The sequence below is a fragment of the Heteronotia binoei genome, chromosome 13, assembly GCF_032191835.1.
Source record: "Heteronotia binoei isolate CCM8104 ecotype False Entrance Well chromosome 13, APGP_CSIRO_Hbin_v1, whole genome shotgun sequence".
Classification (NCBI taxonomy): Eukaryota; Metazoa; Chordata; class Lepidosauria; order Squamata; family Gekkonidae; genus Heteronotia; species Heteronotia binoei.
The window spans coordinates 48,530,138-48,548,695 of record NC_083235.1 but is presented as its reverse complement, the minus strand read 5'-3'; the positions used below and the strand labels follow the sequence as shown (position 1 = coordinate 48,548,695).

At 47.7% G+C, this 18,558-nt stretch overlaps 1 protein-coding gene across 2 annotated transcripts in view; it reads right to left on the bottom strand.

Annotated features, from left to right (window-relative positions):
- Positions 1–18,558, bottom strand: part of HELZ (helicase with zinc finger) — a 236,220-nt gene that overhangs the window by 146,963 nt on the left and 70,699 nt on the right. For both annotated transcript variants that reach the window (XM_060252939.1, XM_060252940.1), the window contains exon 11: positions 15,483–15,750. In XM_060252939.1, coding sequence (XP_060108922.1) covers positions 15,483–15,750 — 268 coding nt within the window. The remainder of the gene's footprint in view (positions 1–15,482; positions 15,751–18,558) is intronic.

Below are 18,558 nucleotides of genomic sequence, written 5' to 3'. Positions count from 1 at the left end.
ACCCTTCAGAGGAAGTTGAGTCTGATGAGGAAACTGTGCCCCTGCCACCTGCACCAGTGCCCCTGCCTCCTGCTGGAGAAGATCCCAGCCCCCCTGCCTCGCCCTCTCGAGTGGCTCGTGTGCGTGACCGCCTCCGGCAGGACCTCAGGGATCGGAGGAGGGCGGCACGCTCACAAGCAAGACGCTCCCTGAGCCCTGAGTTCTGAGAGGATTCTGGCCCTTCTAAGAGCAAGGATGCTTGAGTGGTAACAGGATCCTGGCTGCCTCCCTGAGCCAGCAATTAGCCCAAACGGGCAACAGCCAGCAGAGGGCTATATAGCTGTGGGCTTTGGGAGGAAGCTTTGTGGAAGCAACTAGTCATCTCCCTGACATTCTAGCATCCACTCCGGCTTGACTTTGGTTCCTGACTCCCTGACTTTGGCTTTGGACTTCTGGACTCCCTGACCTCGGCTTCCGGACCTCAGACCTGCGATACTTCTACAGTGATTCGGATTTGGCGCCTCGGACCCTCCTGCTTACTGGCTACAGACCTCGGACTGCCTCTGGACTTTGCCTGACCCGGCCCCAGCCGTGACAGATTGCTTCCACCGACAAACACCCACTCCACAGGATGGATGCTGAAGCAAGTGAAACCACAGAACTACTGGCTGCGCTCCAAGCCCAGGTACAGCAGCTAACACAGGCAGTAGTGCACTTGCAGCAACAACCTGCGGCCAGTGCTCCAGCCAAGTGCCCAGTTCCCCCACCTGACAGATTTGGGGGTGCCGTGGAAGAATTTCCTGCCTTCCTAGCACAGTGTCGGCTGTACTTTGAACTGAGAGCACGGGACTTCCTCAATGACAAAACCAAGGTGTGTTTCGTCATCAGTCTGTTAAAGGGGCAGGCGGCCAAATGGGCCACACCCTTACTGGTCGCGTCCTCTCCCCTACTGACTGATTACCAGGGGTTTGAGGCCCACCTGTCTGCTGCTTTCTCAAACCCAGTCCAAGCAGCCACAGCCAACCGGAAGATCAGGGCACTGAAACAAGGCAACTCCTCGGTGGCTCAATATGCCACTGAATTCAAGCTCCTGACCCAGGACTTGGCGTGGAATGAGGCTGCCCAGATGGACCAGTTTACTGAGGGGTTGGCAGAGGAGGTCCTGGATGAACTGGCCAGGGTGGAGCAGCCACCCACGCTCCAAGAACTTATCACCCTCTGCCTCCGCATCGATGGCCGCCTGGAAAGTCGCCGCCAAGCCAAGACCAGAGGGCGCCAGCTCCCTGCGCCGTGCTACCTGGCTCCTCGCCCGTCCCCAGCTAGTACCAGCACCAAGGATGAGCCTATGCAGCTTGGAGCTGCTCGACCCCGCCTGACCCCAGAGGAAAAGACCAGACGCCGCACGCAGAATCTGTGCCTCTACTGCGGCACGGCAGGCCACTATGCCTCTGGCTGCCCTGCTAAGCATCGGATACCTGGACCTTCGCTGCCACCGCCGCCAAAAGGGCAGCCCCAGGCGTAAGTGGACCCCCCAGCCTGGGGCGACTAGCTGGGTCCTCCGAACAGCGGGCTGATACCCCAGGGCCATTCCTGCTACCAGTCAAACTCCGTCTGCCTGACGAACGCTGGCTGTTCGTGTATGCCATGCTGGACTCGGGAGCGGCCCACTGTTTTATAGATGCCGCCTTTGTGAAGCAGCACCAGATCCCTGTGCAGACAAAAGGGATTCCGTCGCTGGTGGAGGCTATTGACGGGCGCCTCCTCCGTTCTGGCCCCGTCACCCAGGAGACCTGTCCCATCACCTTCCACGTCCAGCAGCACCAAGAACAGCTGCGGTTTGATGTCGCCCGCATGCCTCGCTTCCCGCTGATTCTAGGCCTTTCCTGGCTGAAGCTGCACAACCCCATCGTGGACTGGGCCCAGCAGGAACTACGCTTCCGAGACCCATGCCCCCATCTGACTCCTCCCACCACTCTAGCAGCTGGCATCCCGAGTGGTGGTCCTCAGCTCCCTCAGAAGTATGTGGACTTTGCTGATGTCTTCGAAGAGACAGGAGCTGATCAGCTTCCCCCTCACCGGCCCTACGACTGTGCCATTGATTTGGTACCTGGGGCACCACTCCCGGTGGGGCGTCTGTACCCAATGTCGGAGCCGGAGTTGGCAGCTCTGCGAGACTTCCTGGACAAGAACCTGAAACGCGGATTCATCCGACCCTCAACCTCTCCCCTATCTGCTCCAGTGCTCTTCGTGAAGAAGAAAAGTGGGGAGCTCCGGCTGTGCAATGACTACCGGGCCCTGAACAAGATCACCATCCGCGACCGGTACCCTCTACCACTGATCCCTGAACTCTTGGATCGCCTAAAGGGGGCCCAAATCTACACCAAGCTGGACCTCCGTGGAGCGTACAATTTGGTGCGCATACGGCCCGGAGACGAATGGAAGACCGCGTTTGGGACCCGATACGGGCAGTACGAGCACCTGGTAATGCCCTTCGGACTGACCAATGCCCCCGCTGTCTTCCAGAGGTTCATGAATGACATATTCCGGGACCTGCTCGACCGCTTCGCGATCATATACCTGGATGACATCCTAATTTACTCCCGCAATCCTGCCCAGCACGCCGAGCACGTCCGCCAGGTCCTGCAGCGCCTACGAGCCCATGGTCTCTACGCCAAGCTGGAGAAGTGCGACTTCGACCTGCGCTCCGTCGAGTTCCTTGGGCACATCGTGTCACCGCAGGGGATCCTCATGGACCCGAAAAAAGTAGAAGCGGTCCTGACCTGGCAGGCTCCTCAGAATCGCAAAGACCTGCAGCGGTTCCTCGGTTTTGCCAACTACTATCGGCAATTCATCCCGGCCTATGCATCCCTGACCACACCCCTGACTCAACTACTCCGCCCCAAAGAACCCTTCCACTGGTCCCCAGAGGCCGATAACGCCTTCTCCACCCTGAAGACTCGCTTTGCCACCGGGCCACTCCTGAGATACCCCGACCCCCAGCTTCCCTTTACGGTGGAAGCTGATGCCTCCAACGTGGCCCTGGGAGCAGTGCTGTCCCAGCGCGAGGAGCCGTCCCAGCCACTACAGCCCTGCGCCTATTACTCGCGGCAGCTCACTGCTGCAGAGAGGAACTATACCATCTGGGAGAGGGAGTTGCTCGCGATCAAGGCGGCGTTTGAGGTTTGGCGACATTACCTCGAAGGGGCTCGCCACCCTGTTCAAGTGCTCACCGATCACCGGAACTTGGAACACCTCCAGACCACCCGCCGTCTCAACCAGCGCCAGATCCGGTGGTCCCTATTCTTCTCTCGCTTCGACTTCCGGATCTCCTACATCCCCCATACCCAGAACCGGAAAGCAGACGCGCTCTCCCGGAAACCGGAATACGCCCCTGCCTCAACTGAGACCGCGCCCGCTGCTCCAATCCTGCCGCCCTCAGTATTTGCAGCCACCTCCACTTCACCAGCACTCGTGGAGGACATTCGGGCTAGCCAGGCCAATGATCCCTGGGTCCAGCAACACCTCCAGGCTCTCCAAGATGACCCAACAGGGGAGTTCACGACTCGAGGCGGCCTCTTGCTACACCGCGAACGCCTCTATGTGCCGCCCGGGCCCTTGCGGGCAGAAGTGCTACGCCTGACCCACGACTCGTTACCCGCCGGGCACTTTGGACAGCATAAGACCACCCACTTGCTGACAAGGGAATTCTGGTGGCCACGAGTTCGCGCTGATGTTGCCCGCTATGTCAGCTCCTGTGACGTCTGCCGACGGGCCAAAGACATCCCAGCCAAACCCTCAGGGTTGCTGCAGCCCTTGCCCACATCTTCAGGACCCTGGGATACCATCTCGATGGACTTCATCACGGAACTTCCACGCTCCAAGGGTCAGACTTGTATCTGGGTGGTCGTCGACCTATTTACCAAGATGGCCCACTTTGTTCCGTGCCCGAAACTCCCCACAGCTCAGGAGACGGCCCAGCTTTACCTGCAACACATCTTTCGTCTGCATGGACTCCCAGCCCATCTGATCTCCGATCGGGGCCCTCAGTTCTCCTCTCGGTTCTGGCAAGCCCTCCATTCCAGCCTGGGTACTCGAGTGCACCTGTCCTCGGCCTACCACCCACAGACAGATGGCCAGACAGAGCGCACCAATGCCACGCTAGAGCAATATCTCCGCTGTTACACCTGTTACCAGCAGGATGACTGGACCACTCTATTGCCCCTAGCGGAGTTTGCATACAACAACGCGGTCCATTCATCCACCCAAATGACCCCGTTTGCTGCAACCTACGGGTACCACCCTCGGTTCTTCCCAGCGATCCTACCACCCACGAATGTCCCCGCCGTCGATGCCTACCTGCAAGAACTCCGTGCCAGCCAAGACTTGCTCCGAGAGCAGCTACAGCAAGCCAAGGAGGCATATAAACGGGCTGCGGACCGAAAGAGGCAAGAAGGCCCTCCAGTGCAGCCGGGGGATCAGGTGTGGCTCTCAACTCGCTACCTGCGCCGGCCTGGTCGGTCTCACAAGCTGGATGCACGGTTCATTGGACCCTACCCCGTCGTTGAACAAATAAACCCCGTCGCCTTCAGGCTCCAGTTGCCACCCCACCTCCGCATTCACCCCGTGTTTCATCGCTCCCTCCTTGTTCCGGCTGCACCCCCTGACCCAGCTCGGACTCCTTCCCCACCGCCGCCACCACCAGTGTTGGTGGATGACGAGGAAGAATATGAGGTGCGCCAGATCCTGGACTCCCGGTACCATCGTGGAGGCCTCCAGTACCTGGTGGACTGGGAGGGATACGGCCCAGAAGACCGGTCTTGGGAGCCCGAGGACAATCTTCATGCCCCGGACTTGGTGCACCAGTTCCACAACGACCACCCCGACCTTCCAGGTCCCTCGACGGAGGGGGGCCCTGGGGGGGGGGGATAGTGTCATGGGTGCTGGGGACCCTTCAGAGGAAGTTGAGTCTGATGAGGAAACTGTGCCCCTGCCACCTGCACCAGTGCCCCTGCCTCCTGCTGGAGAAGATCCCAGCCCCCCTGCCTCGCCCTCTCGGGTGGCTCGTGTGCGTGACCGCCTCCGGCAGGACCTCAGGGATCGGAGGAGGGCGGCACGCTCACAAGCAAGACGCTCCCTGAGCCCTGAGTTCTGAGAGGATTCTGGCCCTTCTAAGAGCAAGGATGCTTGAGTGGTAACAGGATCCTGGCTGCCTCCCTGAGCCAGCAATTAGCCCAAACGGGCAACAGCCAGCAGAGGGCTATATAGCTGTGGGCTTTGGGAGGAAGCTTTGTGGAAGCAACTAGTCATCTCCCTGACATTCTAGCATCCACTCCGGCTTGACTTTGGTTCCTGACTCCCTGACTTTGGCTTTGGACTTCTGGACTCCCTGACCTCGGCTTCCGGACCTCAGACCTGCGATACTTCTACAGTGATTCGGATTTGGCGCCTCGGACCCTCCTGCTTACTGGCTACAGACCTCGGACTGCCTCTGGACTTTGCCTGACCCGGCCCCAGCCGTGACAGTGACTCTTAGAACTCGATCGCGGCCCCTTGAGCAATAATTGTAAGAACCCAGGAGTCTGTTGTAATATTCTCCCAGGCGTGGAAAAAAGGAGATAACCGAGTGCTTCCAGGAGTGGCAGTGGGTGCTAGAAAGTCCGGTAGGACAGCAACGGGGGAGTCAAAGACTCTGCTTGGGGTTGGCAGGTTGTTTCAAATGGGATTGTCGAAATTGCCCTTGAAATTTCTGCTTCGCTGGGAACGATTTCCCTTGTTGAGAATGGGATCTGTTCCGCCAGGGTTGATCAGGGGAGGAATGGCTCTGAGATCTACGAGACCACAGACAAGAGTATGGCTTCTGCCTGAAGGAATGTGTGGAGGAAGAAGCGTTCAAGGTATGAGAAGCCTTTATGCTCTTATCCAGGTCCTGTAAGGTGGTATCAGTTGAGGAATGGAATAGATCCGAACCGTTGAACGGAAGGTCTTCAATTGCAGACCTTGTATTGTGGTTGAAAGTGGTAGACCTGAGCCATGTGTGCCTACGGAGGGTGACAGCAGAAGACAGTGTTTTGGCAAAGGTGTCAGCTGAATGCTTACAGGAGTTGAGCTGTTGCTTTGTTACCAACATGCCTTCCTTCTGGATCTTTTACAGGGTATGGCAATGCTCCTTTGGAAGATGCTGGAGGATAGTAGAGACCTGATCCCATAGAGCAAACTGATAACGGCCAAAGCAAGCAAGATAATTGGTGGTCTTGATCCCAAGGAACGCAGTGGCATAAAACTGTCTACCAAACGCTTCAATCTTCTTCCCCTCTTTATCAGGAAGAGAGGATGCGCAATGCTTGCCCTTAGACAAAGATGTAACCACCAGGGAATTAGGATGGTTAAATAAGAATTCTGCTCCCTTTTCCTGAATCTTGTACATGTGGTTTAGGCGTTTAGTAGAGGCTGCAAGGGAGGCTGGCTTCTCCCAGGGTCCTTTGATGGTTTGCAACAGGACGTTGGTAAGGGGAATGGAAACAGCGGGGGAAACATCACTCTGCACGATGTCGAAAACCAAGTCATCAACCTCAGGCTGGGGTTGTTGAACCGATAGACCTAGAAAGGTAGCCATACATTTAATTAAGTCTCCATAGGATTTCAGATCTTCCAAAGGAGAAATCGGAGCGTCATCAGTCACTGGTGTCGATGACACAGGCTCAGAATGATGTTGATCAGAGTCGGCGCCGATCAAGCCAGCTGACTCCTCGGCGTCCGAGGACTCTGGTTCGGATGGATTAGGTTGTGTAAGGATCGGTGTAGCCGGGCATTTCAATGCCAATGCCGATATCAGTTTAGACGATTTAGGGTCCTCCCAGTGTCGATCAGCATAATAGTAAGCCAAACACCGATCCCAGTCCGGCAGGTCCCGAAGATAATGCCAGGAGTAAGGCGGATGATAAGGCTGAAAGGATAGCCCTGTCTGTGCTCCCAGGGTGGAAGGGCACTATGGTACCACTGGTACCTGTCATCATCACACCGGGGACGATCTCTTCAGTCCAGAGAGCTCGGTTTTTCCCAACGAATGGGTGAGAAGAACCTTCGGAGTTGAGACGGGGAATCATCCTTGCTCCCTCGCGCTGATCCCTTTGAGCACTGCATGAGATCAATCTGCTCCACATCTGACATGTGAGCCGATGGGGAAGGGGATCTACAGGGTGCAGGGTCCTTTTGACGCCGAGAAAAACGAAAGAGGAACTGTGAAGGAGCTAATAATTTTTCCAACAACTGGAAAGCCGAGGGTAGGTCCAAACAGTGACGATCAGAAAAAAACTGGCGGGATCTTACTATAGAGTTTTTTCATAAGAACATAAGAGAAGCCATGTTAGATCAGGCCAGTGGCCCATCCAGTCCAACACTCTGTGTCACAGTGGCAAACAAAAAAATTATATATATATATACACACACACACACACACACACACACACTGTGGCTAATAGCCACTGATGGACCTCTGCTCCACATCTTTATCTAAACCCCTCTTGAAGCTGGCTATGCTTGTGGCCGCCACCACCTCCTGTGGCAGTGAATTCCACATGTTAATCACCCTTTGGGTGAAGAAGTACTTCCTTTTATCCGTTTTAACCTGTCTGCTCAGCAATTTCATCGAATGCCAACGAGTTCTTGTATTGTGAGAAAGGGAGAAAAGCACTTCTTTCTCTACTTTCTCCATCCCATGCATTATCTTGTAAACCTCTATTATGTCACTCCGCAGTCGACGTTTCTCCAAGCTAAAGAGACCCAAGCGTTTCAACCTTTCTTCATAGGGAAAGTGTTCCAGCCCTTTAATCATTCTAGTTGGCCTTTTCTGGACTTTCTCCAATGCTATAATATCCTTTTTGAGGTGCGGCGACCAGAACTGCACACAGTACTCCAAATGAGACCGCACCATCGATTTATACAGGGGCATTATGATACTGGCTGATTTGTTTTCAATTCCCTTCCTAATAATTCCCAGCATGGCGTTGGCCTTTTTTATTGCAAACGCACACCGTCTTGACATTTTCAGTGAGTTATCTACCACGACCCCAAGATCTCTCTCTTCGTCAGTCTCTGCCAGTTCACACCCCATCAACTTGTATTTGTAGCTGGGATTCTTGGCCCCCATATGCATTACTTTGCACTTGGCCACAATGAACCGCATCTGCCACGTTGACGCCCACTCACCCAGCCTCAACACATCCCTTTGGAGTTCCTCACAATCCTCTCTGGTTCTCACCACCCTGAACAATTTAGTGTCATCCGCAAACTTGGCCACTTCACTGCCCACTCCCAACTCTAAATCATTTATGAACAAGTTAAAGAGCATGGGACCCAGTACTGAGCCCTGCGGCACTCCACTGCTTACTGTCCTCCACTGCAAAGACTGCCCATTTATACTCACTCTCTGCTTCCTATTACTCGGCCAGTTTTTGATCCACAAGAGGACCTGTCCTTTTACTCCATGACTCTCAAGCTTTCTAAGGAGCCTTTGATGAGGAACTTTATCAAAAGCTTTCTGGAAGTCAAGGTAAACAACATCTATCGGGTCTCCTTTGTCCACATGTTTGTTCACCCCCTCAAAGAAATGTAACAGGTTAGTGAGGCAAGATCTTCCCTTACAGAACCCATGCTGACTCTTCCTCAATAATCCGTATTCATCAATGTGCCTACTCATTCTGTCCTTGATAATGCTTTCTACCAACTTTCCCGGTATTGAAGTCAGACTGACTGGCCTGTAATTTCCTGGATCTCCTCTGGAACCCTTTTTAAAGATGGGGGTGACATTTGCTACCTTCCAGTCCTCAGGAACAGAGGCAGATTTCAATGAAAGATTACAGATTTTTGTTAGAAGATCCACAAGTTCAACATTGAGTTCTTTCAGAACTCTCGGATGTATGCCATCCGGACCCAGTTAGAGTTTCAGTACCGGTTAGAGCCAGCACAGGCACCTGGAATCCCAAGGGTGTGATGCAAAGAGACCATGAAGAAGATCACTATGCTTCGCATTTTTAAGGGGTTCAGAGAGCCAGTTTGGTGTAGTGGTTAAGTGTGCGGACTCTTATCTGGGAGAACCAGGTTTGATTCCCCACTCCTCCACTTGCACCTGCTGGAATGGCCTTGGGTCAGCCATAGCTCTGACAGAGGTTGTCCTTGAAAGGGCAGCTGCTGTGAGAGTCCTCGCAGCCCCACCCACCTCTCAGGGGGTCTGTTGTGGGGGAGGAAGATAAAGGAGATTGTGAGCCACTCTGAGACTCTGATATTCGGAGTGAAGTGCAGGATATAAACCCAATATCATCATCTTCTTCTTCAGATGACCCCTTGCTGACTCATTTAACAGCTGACTTTCCCTGAGCCACTTAAGTCAGAATTGCTGCTGAAGCAATAAGCTAATACAGCTGCCAAAACCTTCCAACTCATTCTAGCCCAGAAGATGGACCCCTACCCTGATGCAGCCAATCTGGCCACATGGATCCAAACCAAGGTAACATCGAGCTACACCACTACACTCTATATAGGTCGTCCCTTGAAGTCTATTTGAAGATTCCAATTGGGGCAGAATGCCACAGCTCGCTTATTGTCAGTACCTAGATTGGTCGATGAATAAAACTCCCATTTTGCATTATCTCTGTTGGCTGCCTATCAGTTACCACACTCAATGCAAATTATTTGCTATCACATACAATGCCCTTAATGGCCTTGATCCCTCACATCTGCAGAACCACCTCTCCCCCTTACACTTGGCCATGACAGCTTTGGTAACCTCCAAGGTGCCACCTTGCAAATGTGCAAAATCAACAACTGCCTATATATGTGCATTCTGTGTAGTGATCCCCACCTTATGGTATAGCCTGCTCCCACTCACCCATCATTCCACAAACTATGCAAAACTGAATTATGCAGGATGATAGTTCTACCCAGATAATAGGGTCAAGATATTTTAATAGAAGGATAGAGAGTGTAGACTGTAATAATAGTATATGTATGTATGTATGTTTATATGTATATACATATAAACAAAATACATATGTAATATAATTTGTACTATCTGTTGCTGTATGTATGATTCTGCTATCTAATTTCTGCATCATTTAACATGTCCATATTAATACTTTGATTTCAGCTATGTTCAGGGCTTTTTTTCTGTAGAAAAAGCCCAGCATGACCTAATTTGCATATTAGGCCACACCCCTTAACACCAAGACAGCCGAACCGCATTCCTGTGCGTTCCTGCTCAAAGAAAAACCTGGCTATGTTCCAGATTTTTGCAATCCCAATCCTATTCACTATTTAGTGGATTTCTCTCCCTGTAGACTGTATTGCTTTAAACTATGTAATCTGCCTACAGTCTCAATGAGAAAAACAAACTACAAATAACATTAATTAACTAATTAACTATTAATGTGTCAAATTTCTGTACTGTTTTATTTTTCAGCTCATAATTTGCTGGTATACAAGGGGGTGTTTTCAAAAAGACACACCAGACCCTAAAATATGCAGCTTGATGCACAAAACCATTCCTCCCCCCTTACGAAAGTACAGACAAAACTTTCAAGATCAGCATACTTCTCATCCATTTGTGTGATGTTCTGAAAACAAACTCGAACAGAGTCAGTTTTGCTGGGACCAAAAGATTTTGCAAAGTAGTCCTTGTTTTCGCTCAATTGTTGTTGCTGCACTGTTTTCTAATTTTGTAATCCAATCTTATTATAATGTTTACAATGTGCTATTGCATTGATAAGTTTTGTAATATGTCTTGAGTCTCAGCAAAAAGACAGACTATGTAAATAAAAGCTTGGGAAAATATAATAATCATAAAGTAGCACCTTTTCCTGTATGTAATGCTTCCAGCAATGGCCCCGGTCTGGTCTGCCCTCCCACCACAGAAGATTATGTTAAGAGTGAAGCAGGCAGGTGCAGTGAAAAGATTTTGTATGCCTATTTAGTGCCAGAAGGATTACTCTCCTATCAAATAACCATAAGGAGTCAGAGAAGAGGAAATCATTTTAGGTCCTAGAAACAGAGATAGATTTCAAACTTGGAATGGTCTGAGGTCTCAAACTATACCTAGCAGAAGTTCACAAACCACCTATAACAAAGAAATTCATGGGGCCCATATGGACCTATACAGGGCTTTTTTTGTAGCAGGAACTCCTTTGCATATTAGGCCGCACTTCCCTGATGCAGCCAATCCTCCTGGAGCTTACAGTAGGCCCTGTAAAATCTTGGAAGACTGACTACATCACACGCGGGTGGCCTAATATGCAAAGAGTTCCTACTACCTATACATTTAACAGATCTTTCATACTTGTAGATATGAATGCAAACAAAAAGACAGTGGATCCCACAACAGAACATACAGCAATAGATATGAATACAAATAAGTAATAAGGTGCACATTTTGTACTGTTGTAATAGAGGGAAAAGGAGAATACTTCCTGTATTTACCACCAACCTGGATTAAGACTAAACCAAAATTCCCCACATGAATAGATAATGAAGTAATCTACAGCCAAATTGGATTTTAAGAACATTTCTGCAGTAGTGAAAACATTGATGTTTTTAAAACTGCATTATGTGAAATTTTCTGCAGTAGATTTTTCCTCACCAGGCACAAACCAAAAGTTTTCTCCTTCTTACCCCACGTTTTTGGAACTCGCTAAAACTGGGGATTCCAAAAACATGGGATAAGGAGAAAACTTTGGTTTTGCATCTGGTGAGAAAAAATCTCCTACAAAAAATGTCATATAATGCACAATTTTAAAAATGTCAATGCAGGGAATTTTACCACTACAGAAATGATCTAAGTCAAATCAGATCTGAGAGATTTTACCAGCAAAGAAACATGCAAAATCATCACACCTAATTTCCAGTTCATAATTACAGTAATTTAGCACTTCATTCTAGGAATCATCTAAATTGCTCGACAACCCAGTTTATGCAATAATAGTGGAGAAAATACATGCTTTTCCCCCTGTTGCTACTTCACTATCTCCAAGACCTTCACGAGCACATTGTAGTGTGCTCCATCAGATTCAGCCTGTCTTTTCTGCCACTACCACTCTAGATATTACCCATCTCCTTAGTAAACCACGGAGCTGAATCTCTCCAACTGGAATGTCATGCACATTAAGTTATTTGGTTAGCTGTTGCACATAAAATAGCTTGTTTCATAAATTTGCCTTTGCATGGACACTGTGTTAATTAAATTAGTGCATTCTTTATGTAAACTGCGGACCTGTATGTATGTAATCTCTTCGAGATTAGTAATCTGCAGATTTTAGATGATGAAAAAGACACATTGCAAATGTTTAGAATATATCCTTCAGTTAATAGAACTATTTCTAAATGCCATCAGTTATCTGCATTCAAAAGTTAAAACAGATATACAAAGTAAATCAGAGAGCTTCTGCTGCAAATTAAATAACCAACAGGATTCCCAACAGTATACTTGGCAATGTCTCCAGCTACACACTCATTACAAAGACAACATCTTATTGCCTTTAACTATATTTAGCTTGATACCAGATCAAAAAGTCAAGCTAGAAAATGCCATTGACTCTAGCCTTGAAAGATTTTCATACCACTGGTTTAATGTATGAGATAATACATCAGAAATTATAAAAGTAGAAGACATATTACATCTTCTGATTCTACATTGTGTTATAAACTCTTGTATTCTAACCTGATTGTAACCAACAAGTGGGAACCCATTTCATTTCCCCCTTCCCCACTATTTCCTCTTTCCCCTTCCTGAAAGCTCACACAGACTCTCCCCTTTCCCTGCTTCCTTCTCTCTATTGGGTTTGCAGCTCTAGGATGGGAAACTCCTGAAGATCTGGGGAGATGGAGCCTTGGAAGGCTAGGTTTAAGGAGAGACTGAAAAGGAGGCTATAATGCCATTGAGTCCACTGTCCAAAGCAGGAATTTTCTCCAGAGGAACTGATCTCTGTTATTTTGCCCCAATGAGTCCTCCCTCACAGACTAAATTAGGTATGGAAAGGGCCATGCTCCATCTCCCTGCCTTTTACTGGCAGAACCAAGATTAAAATAAGAACATAAGAGAAGCCATGTTGGATCAAGCCAATGGCCCGTCCAGTTCAACACTCTGTCACACAGTGGCCAATAATAATAATAAAATAAAACACGTGCCATCAGAAGATCCACCAGTGGGGCCAGGACACTAGAAGTCCTCCCACTGATTCCCACCAAGCACCAGGAATATGTGAATGCCTAGCAACAACCACTGAGAAAACCTGTTGCTTAAAGCTACAGGTGCTGCTTTTATTATTTTCAGGGGGTTTTAAACCTCTCAATGTAAGTTTTTAGATTTCACATTTTTCTGCAAATCTGGGGCCCTTTTGGGGTTTGTAAAAAGATCTGTCTTGCCTGTTCACAGTTCGTCACCAGATTTATGCATCATCAGATTTGGGCAACTTCACTATTAGTATATAGGTGGAGCCTGCATAGTTGGAACCTGCAAAAACTTGTTCCCCTTTCCCCCTCCCCCCAGTATTTCCTCGTTCCTTTCCCTGAAAGCCCCCACAGTCTCTCCCCCCCTTTTCCTGCTCTCTTCTCTCCTTCCGATCAAACAGAAACCTTCTTTTATCTTTCCTTCTGTCTTCAGTTTTCCATCCCACTCAGTGTCCTCTACCTAGGAAAACTGTGGCCCAGGTGTGTGGTGCCAGCACTAGGCCAGACCCAGTTGCATGATAGGGAACCCTTAAAGACATGGGGAGAGATCAATTTCCCCTTAGGGTTGCTAGCTCCACATTGGGGAATTTGGGGCTGGAGATTTGAGGGTTGAGCCTTGGGAGGGTGAGGTTTGAAAAGGGAAGCAACCTCAGCAGGGTATAATATCATATAGTCCAGCCTCTAGAGCAGCCATTTTCTGTCACCTGGAGCTGACAACCGGATGGAGGAAATGGCTGCTTTGATGGGTGGAGTCTACAGCACTGTACCCCTCTGACGTCCCTCCCCTCCTCAAACCCCAACCTCCCCAGTCTCCACTCCCCCAATTTCTAGGCGTTTCCTTACCTGGAGTTGGCAAATCTATCTTCTTCCCACCATTATCTGCCCCTCTGTCTTAAATCTCACTCCCACCTCCAGCAGCCTTATATATAGGAAAACTGTGATCTGGTTCTGTGGTCCTTGCCACTGGGCCAGGTCCACTTTTATGGTAGGAAACCTCAAAGACTTCTGGGATGGAACCTCACTTTTCCCTGTATCCCTCTCCCCATGCTATTTCCTGTTTCCCTCCTTCTAGCAATCCTCATATCCTACCTATCCCATTTCCTTGCTTCATTCTCTCCTTCTCAGACATTCACCAACCTGTCTTTTATCTGCCTTCCATCTTCAACCATATTTATTATTTATTTACTTTATTTATACTCTGGTCCAAACTCATCATGAGCTTCTGCAGCAAGATGGAGATTCCAATCTGGCTCTCCCTGACCCTACTCTAAAGCTCTAACTGCTATACCACACTGCCTTTCATACGGTGGCTACTGTTGAACTTCCTCAAAGGCCAAAATAGACCTGGAAAGGGCCTTGTCTCCTTGTGTTGCCTTTTACTGACAGTACAAAGCCTGGAATATTTAGGTTGACTAGAAACTGCCATAGAGCCCCATGGCACAGAGTGGTAAAGCTGCAGTACTGCAGTCAGAGTCCTCTGCTCACAACCTGAGTTCGATCCCAGAGGAAGCTGGTTCAGGTAACTGGCTCCAGGTTGACTCAGTCTTCCATCCTTCCGAGGTCGGTAAAATGAGTACTCAGCTTGCTAGGGGGAATGTATAGATGACTGGGGAAGGCAATGGCAAACCACCCCATAAAAAGTCTGCCGTGAAAACGCTGTGAAAGCAACGTCACCCCAGAGTTGAAAACAACTGGTGCTTGCACAGGGGATGACCTTTACCTTTTTAGAAACTGCCATCAAAGGAATCTGCTGTTTAAAGGTACAGGTACTCCTTTTATCATTTTGCAATTTCTAACCACCACCCCCAATGTATTTTTTTTTTTAAGATTTCAGATTTTTCTGTAAAACTTGGGTCTTTTTCAGGTTTCTAGAAATATCTGTCTTGCCTGTTCACAGTTCCAGTCACTGGATTTGTAGCCTCAGATTTAACCAGCTTTGCAATCACTATATAGATAGAATTAACAAGTCCATCACCTCCTGTCTGCACTGTATGGTAGTAGCAGTTAATCTTTTAAAAGCCCTTACTAGCCCAACTACATATTCCATTGGGAAAGAAATAAGGAAACCAAAACAAATACATCAAAACTCTAGGAACCTATACTTCATTAGGAAGGCTCTCAAAACAATATATTCTTTCAAGCCATACTATTTAACACAAGTTCTCAGGGAAATCTTAAATCAATTTTTTAGAGAAATAATAATAAGAAGGTATTAATTCTGTCTTCAAAGTCAATACCAACATAATCATCATCAGTTAATTTAAGAAAATGTTACCAAAAATAATACTTACTTACTGACTTCTTTATACTGCGCTATTTCTTCAATATAAAGGAGGTCATGCAATCGTGACTGATAGTTACTCTTGGTCAACGATTTATCCAAGACAGACTGTGTAAATAGCTGGTCAGCAGACAGAGGAATTTGGTATCTGATCAGAAGGCTCTTTTCCAATTCAGTAGTCTCATTTGGCTCAAACTCTACAATAGTTTTAGAAGTGGAATCCCAACGCTTGGCTGTAGTTAATAGCTGTTGTCGTGCATTCATCAGGTATTCAAGATCTGTATGCAGATAGACAAACATGAGAAGACAGTAAACTGCTATTCTTCTCCCATACAGAAATTCCCTTAGCACAGTTATACCATATCGTGGTAACAGGTAAAATCAGGATAGAGTACTGCATTGTGCATACAGTACAGACTTCTTGGTTCAGGTACAGAGTCCTTGATTCAGTATTCACTTTCTTATATTTTCCATTCCCCCTCCCCTTACTGCCTGGGAAATTTCATTTGAAAGGTAAAAAGAATACAGCTAAATAAATTATGTGCATATAAATGGGAACAGACACAGTTTTGCAGATTAAGTCTGTGACCCCCTCAACAAAGGCACTCTAAAACATACATGGAAAATATGGGGAAGCTGCGAAAGTCATTTCTCTTAGGCAGGAACTCATTTGCATGTTAGGCCACACCCGATGTAACCATTGTTTTGCCCAGGACTTTTTCTACCAAGTAGGAACTTATTTGCATATTAGGACACACACCCTGACAGCAAACCAACCAGAACTGCGTTCCTGCTCAAAAAAAAGCCCTGCTCTTAGGTAACTAATAAGGTTTGTCTCTTCAAAAAAGCCCCCTTACCACTTAGTTCATCATTACTAGATTATATTATAACAATTAAACTGCAGATACAAGTACCCATACTGTAGGCAATATTCACAACTCTTACCATCCTAAAAACAGGGTCACAAAAAAATAAATATAATTTAAAAGTGCATCAAAATTATTGTGCTGTCATTTGAAGACTTATACATTCTGAAAAGCACCAGAAGAAAACAGTCTTTTACATACAGGAAATAAGTGGTTCCCATAGCACCTGCTCATTAAAAGGTCACAAGTTTTTTTTTTTAATAAATCATAATTTCCCTGTATAGTTGACCCAGAATTTCTTTTGCTTTCATCTATCCTGTTATTGAGAAATCAGTTGTGAGTTGCACAGCAAGATCACTCATATGCAGCTCGATTCATTCAGTTCTCCAAATTCCCCCTTTATGTTTGATACTAATCATATTAGACTTTAAAACAACTGAGGAAAGACTTGTTGTTTATTGGGGTCTAGACAGCCACTGATGACTAAACCACTGTCAAATGATTTTGCATTCTGATTATTTGTTGACATTTTTCTATGGAAAGGCTCACACTTTAGTGCAAGGACCTCCTGCTGCACAAATACCTTGTTAAGACTTTGGTATTATTGGAATTTTGAGAACTGGTAGCATATGCAACCATAAATTGGCTTCCAAGGCAGAGTAAGCAATCACAAAATCACAAGCTCAGCATCACCCTATGCTCCTGAACTGGTTTCACTACAGACAGATGAATAATTCCTATGTTACATTCAACAGACATGCATCTGAATGTATTATTTCAACATATGTATGTATTCGTCTCCTTTTTCATTTGTAAAGTGAATGCATGCTGGCTTACAGATATACACATCCACATGCAGGATGTATGTGCTTCAGTGTAATGTGAGCAGGGCTAGAAAGGAGATACCTCCTTGGCTATTCTAACGGTTCTCATGTTCCAGTGAGGTGGTGGAAAGTCTGCATGGGGCCTTTGCTTTGGAGAAAAGATGCTTTAGAAAAAGAAGGAACTAGAAGCTAGGAAACACTGAAGGGTGCTGTGCCACATTGGGCATCACAAGGTTAGATGGACACAGTATATCTTTTAAAGTTGTAAACAGATATATTGATCCACATGAAATGCGGAGCAAAAAATAAACTCCGGAGATACATTGATCCACAGATATATTGATCCACATGAAATGCGGAGCAAAAAATAAAACTTTTTATTAGAGCCAACTAAAATGACAGAGAATATTGCATAAGCTTACAACCTCATCAGAACGTTCACTCAGTATGAGGCAGGTTTTTAAAATATATCTCTACAAGAGGGAACCTACAAAGACTTGCAGGGGCAATTCATTTACCCTCCCCTTCCATTTCGTCTTTCCCTTCGCTTAAAGCCCTCATAGCCTCTCCCCCTTTTCTGCTTCTTTCTCTCCTTCCTATCTACCTCTCCACCTTCAGCTTTCCTCCCTCCCTGGCAGCCTCTACCTTGGAAAACTATGGCACAGTTGTGTGGTGCCAGCCACTGGGCCAGGCCCACTTGCATGGTAGGAAAACTCAAGGACTTGTGGGGGCACATCATTTTTTCCTGTATCCCCCTCGTCATTATTTCTTCTTTCCTCTCCCTAGCGACACACATAATCCTCTCCTCTTTCCCTGCCTCATTTTCTTCATCTCAACTATTCACCAACCTGTCATTTATCTGCCTCCCATCTTCAGTGTTATTCTTTACCACATTTATACTCTGCCTTTCTCCACTCTGGAGACCAACCCAATTGACATCATTCTCCTCTTCTTTTTATCCACATAACAACCCTGTGAGGTAGGTTAGGCTGAAGGTATATGACTGGTCCAATATCACACAGCTCCATAGCAAAATGGGGACTTGACCCTGGATCTCCAAGACCCTACTCTGAAGCTCTAATTGCTACACCACACTGCCTTTCATGGGGTGGTTGTTGTTGAACTTCAGGAAACAGACAGACCTAGTTGATTCATGCAAGAGGGGTGGTATCAAGTCACCCAGAAGTTGTTGCCAGGCTTACGTTTGCCATCCTCCAGGTGGCTCCTGGAGATCTCTCAGAATTACAACTGAACTCTAGACAACAGAGAGCTGTCCTACTGGAAAAAATGGCTGATTTGGAGGGTGAACTCTATGGCATTATGACATGCAGAGGCCTCTCCCCTCCCTAAACCCTGCTCTCCTCAGACACCACCACAAATTCTCCAAGAATTTCCC